Below are 9,983 nucleotides of genomic sequence, written 5' to 3' on the forward strand. Positions count from 1 at the left end.
CGCATCAACCGCTGCCCAAGGCGACACACCTGCGATGTCATATGTGAAACGGGAGCGGTGCTCCCTCCGGGCGAAGCTTTTCTCCGACGCTGCAAGCTCCCGCTATAAGTAACGGGAAGGGGGGGGGATCACAACTCCCGTGAAACTGGGTTATTAAAGTTTGGTTTTGGCGCCATTCCTTGCAATAACGCTCCCGCGCTGGCGCCATCCCAGCACGGGTAACAGTGCATCAGTGAACAGTGCGTCAGTACGTCAGTGAACATGCGTCGGTGAACAGTCCGTCAGAACGTCAGTCCAGTTACGACCGGACGACCCGCTTCAATCCGTCGAACTCGATACGCAGACCGTGAAGATGTCTTTCCGTACGCTCCTTGAATAAACCGGCTGCGACCTATTACGGCCCGCGCACATTACGACAGAGTAGTCCTGCCGGGTTCCCCCTGACCCAAGCGTAGAGCTGTACGACGCTTACGGATTATCAACAGCGGCTTGCGCTGAACAGAACCGCATGAGGTAATTACCCGTTTACCATTTACGGGCGATAAGTTTCGAATGGGGTGAGGGCACAGTTTACCGATAGCAGCATCAACGCGCGGAGAACGGAAGGTTAGAAGCTCACGCTGGTCGCTTAAACATCTTGTTCCTTTTGCCGCTTCCCGTGGGCGGTATTGCTTGCAGAATTTTTGACGTTCGCCGTCATAGATGAGTGACTCCGCTAACTGCGCATAAATGTAAAGCCCGTCTTTTCCGAAACGAAACTGAAAACATGGTGGCCGACTCTGAGGTGTGAATGAAGCAGCCCGTCTCGCTATGTATAAAAGCTATTTGTTTAAATAAAATGAGCGCACGCCAAGATTCGATTTACATTTATTTAACGTCCACAAGCACCTAAGAACTATTAGGCCAGGAAAAAAATTAGACACTTCTCCAATGTGCCCTCGCCGTTCACCCTATTCGCGATGTCACAAACCGTGGTACCCAAATGCATACGGAGCGTTGACACCTGTTTTAGCGTTTCTGGCGTTTTCTGCCTTATTAAACTATTGTTTGTCGCGGCAATGATGTATTCAGATTCTCGACACTGTAATCTATCGATTCAGGCCTACTTTTTGGTACCCTTGCCTGTCCCTTTAAGACCCACTTCACAGCAGGAGTTTGAGTTTCGCTATACGCACAATATACTGTCGGAAGAAAACTCTGTCCTTGTATTTGGCTATAAGCGTATTTTTTGCTCATCATTGGCATTTATTTTAGTTGGAAGAGATCGACTAATAAGAAGGCATGAAACAACAGCCGTAGACAGAATATAGAGGATTTACACAGGATGCTTGATGCCCTGACAGGCACGTGGCGCTATGTAGGTGTGGTATATATGTTGAGCCGCACGCAGACACGAACCACAGGCATCTGCAGCGACTGTATAAGCGGATGTAGAAAGAATCCAAAAGTGGAAAAAAGGCCAAGTCCATAGCTTGTGACAGGTGTGGTATAAAATATCCTGCCCGCCAGGGCGAGTGTGCTGCCTCGGTGATGCCACGAGTTATAATAAGCCATTTGTAATTTTTATGGGTTTTCGAGGTTCATTAAACATCCGGCGCCGCTATTCGGAGAGGCGTATTTTCTGGAATATCTTCGCTGCGTAGAACACGCCGTTGTGGCTTTATAAATAAAAAAAAAAACCACTTTTGGCGCATTTCCCCTACGTGTCGGTCTTTACGAACAATGACTCGGGTGCGCACATCTACCCTACTTTGCTGCATTGAGCTGTACCAATATATGACCGAAGCCGAGCTTTGTCCACAAAAGTGTGTTCCTTATGCGTGGCTCGCTGGGCAGCAAAACACCGAGCGTATGCTTTTCTTTGTAAAATTCCCTATACACAAAGGACGCGTTAAGAATCAAACGCAAACAGAACGTACAATAAAGACCCACACATTGTCGTTAAGTGTACAGTCATCGGCACATGATACACAACCAAGAAACTATTTTGTAGACTACACGATATCTTTGCATGCAGGAAGAGTTATCGCTTGTCACAGTTGGGTAATGGCGGTATAGGAATATGCCGAACGGGAGGAAATGAATCCTGGTGTTTCAGAATACGCAATTTGGCGTGTTCAGGTGCGTAAATTGAAGCTACCGTTTTATTTTTTTTTCTATTTGTAAACACCGCTCATGGGTAGCGCAGGAACAGCACCTTCTGACGAAACGAACATACAATGAATTACAAAATTTGTTCAGGTGGGGACCTGTACGATCATGTAGGATTTATTCACAGCAGGGGAGAATTCCTACAGTGCACTCGATGGCAGGTACACTTAAATGTAGATGCTGGATATATGAACGACTGCAGTGCTTGAAACTGCAGTGCTTGACTAGACTGTGCGCCTTTCCGCTCCTATTTCTTCTTCGTGTTCCCTCAATTTTAGCCCCTGAACCCCACTCCCACAGTGCAGGGTAGCAAACCGGGCTATAACCTGGTTAACCTCGCGTCATTGCCGCCCTCTTTCTCCTCCGCTTACTCCGCCTACCCTCATGGGGAATGAAGACCCAACGAAATGCAAAAAATGCCTTAATTTCAAAGTACCGAAAACATCGTTTTAAGGAAGCTACTTTTTAAGTTTCCTTTTTATACACGTGGCACGCAGGCGCGATCAAAACGCTTGAATTCTAGACCAGAATATCCCAAGCATGTCGAGAAAGCTTACACTGTTTGCAGTGCCCCAGCATGTTGCCAATGGGTCCCGACGGTGGTGCTCAAGTTCCGGCGAACGACCACCCTGTCGCCAGGAAAGTGTCTGCGTCCTTTTCTCTCCACGTCCACGCATTCCATGCCAGCATTCTTGATGGCTAGATTATAGACGATTCTACGCCTCAAGAGCTGATTCTACAAAGCGGATCAAAGAACCGCTGAGAGGAGATGTAAGGCAAATTGGAATAATGCGCGACGGCTGATACTGATGCCCCTGTCATCGCCTTTCTAGGGATCTGGAAATCGTAGATGTAGATTTCGCTATACCTGACTACGATAAGAAAGGAGAGACTTAGTCATGGCACTGCTCCTCCACAGTATATGGCGTCGTGCACAGCAAGGCTGTACAGGGAAGTTGACGTGCGTTGTGCAAGGCAGTACTTTAACCTGGTAATGCCCAACGTGGCATAAAATACGCCATCTTTTGGTGTTTTACTGAAACCTGGGCCTTTCGAGCGGCGATAAATGCCCGCTGGATCATTTCTGATACCTTCTCAGATTTGTAAAGTAAAGCTTTCTACCTCTACTAGCCAACGGGTCATTCGCCGCGGGCGGAACAATAAACTCCCAATGGGGAGAAGGTGGTGCCGGGGGGGGGGGGGGGGGCGGAGGGGGAAGAAGGGTAAGTGGGAGGGGGAAAGAACGGAGGGTTTCACTCACAGGGCACAGTCTAGATGGATCGGCGAATTTACCCAGCGTTCTCAGCGCGGAGGGGCGGGTGGACGCGTCGGCGGCATGGATTTGAAGTCTGCTAACGACGGTTATTTTGGGCCTATATGGCGCAGCTTCGCGTCCATTGCGCGCTTCCTTCGTACGGCTTGATTAACTTGTATGTCAGCACCTCCTGGGTAACCCGCACCGATGGAATCAAGTCGTCGTGAGGAAAAGATATGTTACGAATTCCTTTGCAGGGACGGAAAAGAAAATGTACAAAACACACACGGACATCTCGACGCTAGAGAAACACTACTTTTGCGCACTGTTTGCCACGAATGGGACTCAGTTTTCTAAATTTGTGAGTACCAATTCCGTTGTGTTTTAAGAGGTATTACAAAACGCGAAAGGAGCAACTGGTTCTGATAAATAGCGATTGTAAGTGTTCTCTCAGCTTTCTCGCAATTCTCAAATTTACTAAACAAACTAGTTTTATCGGTATAGATGGGAATCACTAAGTTCACATGACAAATTGTTTCGCTGTCTGCGCTTGTTTCGCGCGGTGGTGCACCCCCAAGCTAGAACATCAGGATGTCTGTGCTCGAGCGTCTCACTCATTGAAAGACGTTCCTTTCCGTTTTCGTTCTTACCACTCACGGCCGGGCTACAGCGGCATTGTCCGCCGCTCTAGCCCGGCCGTGGCCGCCCCTGCTGCTGCGTTCGGGAAGCCGCCCTCACGAATTCCGGGTAACGGCATGCGGAATTTCTGGTTTCACTCTTTTTAGAGCCACGTGATATCGCATGCGAAATTCAAGTGACGTCACATGCGAAATTGTTGTGGTGTCGTTTAAAGCTTTGCTTTTCAACCACTTTCGAAGCGTGGATTGGAGCCAATTTTTATCTACAAATCCAAACTGCTTCGACCGTGGCAGGATGGTCCAATCAGATAGACGTTGGCTTCATGGCGTAAGCGCCACAGGGTAGATTCCTGAACAAGGGAAGCGTTTTCTTTTACTTCCAGTTCTCCCATGGTCACCATCGTCGTAAGAGAAAGTTGGCTTTCCTGCAGCGACTTTTCGATGTGACCTACGCTATCAGTGAGACCTAAAAAGTGTAACCTGTATTTATTTTACTCTCTTCTGTACATTGCTTATTGGTAAATTTTCAACACTTACTCAGTGTATAGTGAGAACTTGCGGGTGTATATTTGCGGCATATTTCATATGTTTTACAGTCCCGTTGACTTAGTGTAACCGGGGCTTTGTGTACAATTATTATTTTGAAATTATTCTGGTGTCTGAGACGACGTAGTTATGTTTAAACCGCGGTTTAAGCATTTATAGATCGTACTTTTCACTACAAAAATGTTCGTCCAGAGGATGCGCCTAGATTAGGTCTTTTGCCTTGTAATTGTTCGAGCTTGGAGCGTGTGCTGGGATTGATGCCCTTCATTGGGTGAAGAAAAAAACGATGTTGCTATATTTGAGCTTTTTTGCAATCGAAAACATTAACAACCTCAACTCTTAGCCATCTGGCTAGAAGGTGGGTCCGTACGAAAAGATTTCAGGTAGATATTTTGGGAGAAACAAAATGACAAGTACAGTAGACTCTCGATAAACGGAACTTCAAGGGACCGAAAGAATTAGTTCCGTTTAACAGGAGTTCCGTTTAGCGAAATCGATGTATGAAAGCGCAAATTTATGGGCGTACACACTATCAATACCATTTCACGGAAGTCGAAGCATCAGAAGGTGAATGCAGCTGATATTTTTTCAGAAAGCATGAAAACAAAAAGAGGTTTAGGCACAGCACTCACAAAGTTAATTTGGTAACAATGAGTCCCTGAGCATCAAATGCATGAAATCTGTTTGTTTGAGTCCTTGCAACGGCATCTTCACGGAGGCTAGAGGCCTCAACTTCGCGAGTGCTTACGAGCCACCGAATGTGGAAGACGGCAACGCGATAATGAAGCGCGAATAGCACCACGATGACACGAACGAGGTAATAGGAGCGGAGCCCCGTAATCCCGGAGTCTTAAATCGAGACCATACGACTGGAACAAGAACGGCGATGTTGCATTCATTGCGGTAAGACGTGTGACCACTAACATGACGAGGTTCACGAGGAGGAAGGAAAAAAACAATCACGAAACAGCCGGAACCGTAAAAAGCTGATTCTCATGCCAATTGGTTTCACAACAAAATCTATTTCTGGTTCCGTTTAAACGGTGACGTGGAAACTTTAGTTCCGATTACCGAGAGTTTTTTTACGTTATCTGAATACAAAACCAACCAACTTACTGGCTACTGTTCCGTTTAAGCGGCCATTCCGTTTAAGCGATTTCCGTTTATCGACATTTTACTGTATAACACTACGCAAAAAGGAGCAATGAGATTTCCAAATTGCTTGATTGCACATTAAAACATGATTGGAATGGTGGGATTCAACAATGCTTGTGGCTCACACGCACACATACAAATTGTTTGTAACATAGGAATCTCAAAAGCATGTGACATACATTGGGAGAGAAAGAAGTTAAAAACAATAACATGTACACAAAGAAGGTATAACCAAGCAATTGTTCCAAAAAGCTGGTGTATATATTAAAAGTTCAATAAAAGATGCCAATGATTGGTTCTGGCTACCACCATAAAGCGATTTTGGTATACTATAGAATCACTTAAAAAGCACAATTATATAAGAACCACGTGATTCTACATACGGTTGAAACCGTTCCGTTATTTACACTGTGTTAAAAGTACGCGCAGCATTCAGAGTTGGTCCTCGATATTTGATTTAAATACCCCAACATAAAAACACTTGGTGTTAACAAGTTTATTTTCCGTAATACCGCTATTTTTATTCCCATTGAGGGTCTAAGGGGACATCGCTTTTGATGTTTTTGAATAACGTGGAAAACTACAACCACCCGAACTCAAATTAGCGACACCTGAATCAAAGGGATAAACATGCACATATGTCACTGATTTTTGTGCACCCTTCTCACCAATTAGTATCGGATGTATGCTGAAAAACCATTCGACGCTTCTAAACAGGACCTTCATAGAGAAAATCTTCGTGCAAACGTTTTTAGAGAGCCTTTGAGAATATTCACAGCTTGTGCACGCTACCCTGCCTTCCGTGTTTCTGATTTCCCCCGCGGGGATATTTTTACATCCGTGAAAATGTATACGAGCAAGGTCTCCATTTTTGTCTTCGCACGATAATAGCACAACAATTCATTCCTTTATGGAATGTCAATAGAAATTGGAAGTGGTAGCCCCCCCGCTCATACCAGAGACAGATTATCACTGCCATGTTGTGAGGTGTAGGGAAATGATACATAAAAAAAGGCCAAAAAAGAAGATGGTTGATGCACAGTTCGCGCTTGCTTGGTCTAGCTGCAAAGGAGATGGGGATGGGGCACGGGAATTTACATCGCACAGACCGCACCCTTAAGAGGCACTTCTTTTGGCACTAGCCCCTGTTTGAACGTGCGTTGCCTGCGCTGGTCAATTCCGCCGTCTAGAGTTCGGCGATCGCCATTTTTTCTTTTCTTTTCTTTCCTTTTCTTTTCTTTTCACAGTAAAAGGGCAGCTTAACCTGCCGCGGAAGCTCAGCGGCTAAGGCGTTGTGCTGCTGAGCAGGAGGACGCGGGTTCGATTTCCGGCCGTGGCGGCCGCTTTTCTGAAGGTGGCGAAAAGCAAAAACTCCCGTGTGTACGAGATTTCGGCGCACGTTCAGGATCCCCAGGTGGTCAAAATTAATCCGCAGCCCTCGACTACGGCGCGCCTCATCGCCTGCGTGCGTAGGCGCGCTAACCCTACAATCAATCAAACGGGCAGCTCACTTTGCTAGGCGAAGCATTTTTTTCCAATTAAAATATTTTTCAAATGTGCCATTTTATTTTCACTCTCCTTTTGCTATTGCCTGTTTCTCTCAACCTTATCAAGTAGTAAGCGTCATATTTATACCATTAGGAATAGTTGCACCATACGTGAAATGTTTACCAAGAAGCACGCAGTCTATACAGTGTTTCGAATAGAGGTGAAATACGATATTGACCAGGCTGACAGTTCCTAATTGAAATTTCAAAGCCATATGATTCAAATGTGGCCTTAAGCGAGAAGGCGTCCCAAACGTGGCCTGGATCTTTGTCTGCTGCCAAGCTTATTGATGTCGACTTACGCAGGAGACTTTAGGTAAACATTCAAATTCAAGGCGTAAACTGGCTCAACATTACGCAGCAACTAAATCCAGGCGTAGATGAAGCTGGTTTTATTGTGACTATATGTAAGGAAATAATATAACGAAATAAATACAGAACTATTTGTTTGCGACAATTGTACATTCATCCGTGTGCTAGCTTTATCATTGCAACTTTTACCCTAAGCAGCGGAAAACGTAAGAGCCTCGTTTGTTTTAGGATACACGATGATTTCTTTCCTATCGTCGAAGCTGGGAAAAAAGGGGGATATTTCTCGGGTACAGAAATCCGAGCGTTAGCCTGTAACAAGGCGAGTGGCTCTAGTACGATCGGCTAGGGCCAAATGTCAAAATGAATACTAGGAAACGAGGATGCATCAAGAACACCATGATCGTAATTGTACGAGTAGTTCGTGATCATCCAGTATACGTATTGATTTTCGCAGTAGAGAAGGAGAAGTACTCATCATGGTAAATCAGAAGTCCAGAAGGGTTGTTTCATGTTTTATGTGCCGATTAAGAGTACCTGACAATATGTATCTGCAGACGGTAACACAAATTTGACTTCGGAGGTGCTGCCTCCAAAAAATACAGTACCCAGCAACTCCGAAGCGCATGTATCGCTTTACAATTGTACAAAGCCCATTCAAAAAATGCCTCAGGAAAATACTTGTTGAGTACATCGGCCAGAAGGACTCACCGGATACAGTTGCCTTTACCTTTTCCGTTAACAAAGGACCTGTACCCGGCCGAACGTCGTAAAAAGTTGTTTTTAAGTATTTGTTTAAGCAGGCGCCCTTTAAAACTGTTTTATAGTGAATAGAAATTTATATATAGACAGGGGTTTAAGGTAATCGGTGCTTGCGTGCTCAGAAAAACTGCCTCACATTTTCAGAAACCTTTTGCACGAATAGGCTAGGTACGACAACGATATGGCAGCTACATTGGATGTCTGCGAAACAGGGACGGCAACTTCTGCTACAAGAAATGACAAACTGTTTGAGCACCCGGACGCAGAGATCTTCGCCGAAGCGGCTAAACGGAAGCTCAACTTTAGTGGTATCCGTATGGGGCCACTGAGCGAGCGTGAACTGCTGCTCTGTATGGAAACTTTAGGCCTCGCGTCAGCACCACCAAGCGTTCCTGACCTGGCCACGCTGAACAGAATCATCGCCGCTATGCTGGAAAACATTCCTTTTCAAGGAATCGACCCGTTCGTTGGTGACAACCCTCTTCTCGACGATGAGTACGTTTTCCGCAAGCTAATCGAGCAACGTCGCGGTGGTTACTGTGTTGAGCTAAACAATATTCTCGGCAGGCTCCTCCTTACTCTTGGCTACCGCTTCCACATTCGGGCTGCGAGAATTCGCTGGGGTCGTCCGTTGGACACACCACTGACGCCTATTGGCCACATGCTTATGTGCGTTGACCTTGGACCCGAAGGAGAGTTCTTCGTCGACGTTGGTTTTGGAGGACCCAACCCATTCCAAGCTCTGCCCGTTCAAGGCGAACTGGACCCCTACCGCATTCGAAGACTTGACGATGCCGGAACCATCGAAGTGGCCATTAAGACGACTGGGCGTGCCGGTGCCTCAACAAGCTGGCGCCCCATGTACCACGTGTTCCCCCAACCGCAGAAGTGGATTGACTTCCTTCCTCAGCTCTGGTACGGCTCAAGACATCCGCGCTCTTTGTTTCGCCACATACTGATGGTGGGGCGTTTCGTTGATGGTGCCTGGCTTACACTGGTTGACGGTCGTTTTTGCCGCCGGTCAAGGAGTGGCCAAGTGGAACAGCGACAGCTGACGAGTGTGGACGAGGTATTGCGCATTCTGGAAGAAGAATTCGTCATTAAGATTAGTCCGGACATCGAACCTAAACTCCTCCGTGATAGAATTCAGAGCGTACTGTAAGGTGAGATGTGTTTAAAGCCGGACAAAAAATAGGTACATTTCTGATATTTTTATTTCGCTGAGTTGCAGATTACTAATAAGAAGAATGTCAACAAGCGCTCATTATCACAGCTTTTGAGCTCGATCAGAATAACTGCTTGTACTGCTTGTTTCCATAGCACCTAAAAAAAGAATAAAAACTAATATGCCCTGAGACTGCATCAGAATCATGATATTTTGCAGTTAGAACTAGAATAAGTGTTCCGTGTGCTTTACAGAAACAAATAAATGATCAGTATTTTACTCTTTAATGCCAGCCTCCGGCGTATTCTTTGTCCATAAATAACTGAACCTGATCTGTGGACTAATAATAATTTCTGGGTTGACATTTCGTCGCTAAGAGGTAACGGGGAATAATGTGGATTTCCTGGTATATACCTCCGTATTTGTGTATGTATGTTTTGTATGTATGTATGTAT

General features: G+C 45.7%; 1 protein-coding gene across 1 annotated transcript; it reads left to right on the forward strand.

The window, feature by feature from the left end:
* Positions 1-8,544: 8,544 nt before the first annotated feature.
* On the forward strand, positions 8,545-9,525 carry LOC144153346 (arylamine N-acetyltransferase-like). The gene is made up of 2 exons (XM_077684997.1): positions 8,545-9,224; positions 9,291-9,525. The coding sequence occupies exons 1-2, from the start codon at positions 8,545-8,547 to the stop codon at positions 9,523-9,525; spliced, it is 915 nt and encodes a 304-aa protein (XP_077541123.1).
* Positions 9,526-9,983: the final 458 nt, after the last annotated feature.

Source organism: Haemaphysalis longicornis, unplaced genomic scaffold (assembly GCF_048455015.1).
Source record: "Haemaphysalis longicornis isolate Haplotype H1 unplaced genomic scaffold, Haemaphysalis longicornis Haplotype H1 scaffold_9, whole genome shotgun sequence".
Classification (NCBI taxonomy): Eukaryota; Metazoa; Arthropoda; class Arachnida; order Ixodida; family Ixodidae; genus Haemaphysalis; species Haemaphysalis longicornis.

Bases quoted from the DNA above. Each gene is read 5' to 3' on its own strand.
- LOC144153346 (XM_077684997.1), top strand. From the start codon at position 8,545: ATGGCAGCTACATTGGATGTCTGCGAAACAGGGACGGCAACTTCTGCT. The intron at 9,225-9,290 runs GTACCACGTGTT...GTACGGCTCAAG, and splicing joins TCAACAAGCTGGCGCCCCAT to ACATCCGCGCTCTTTGTTTC.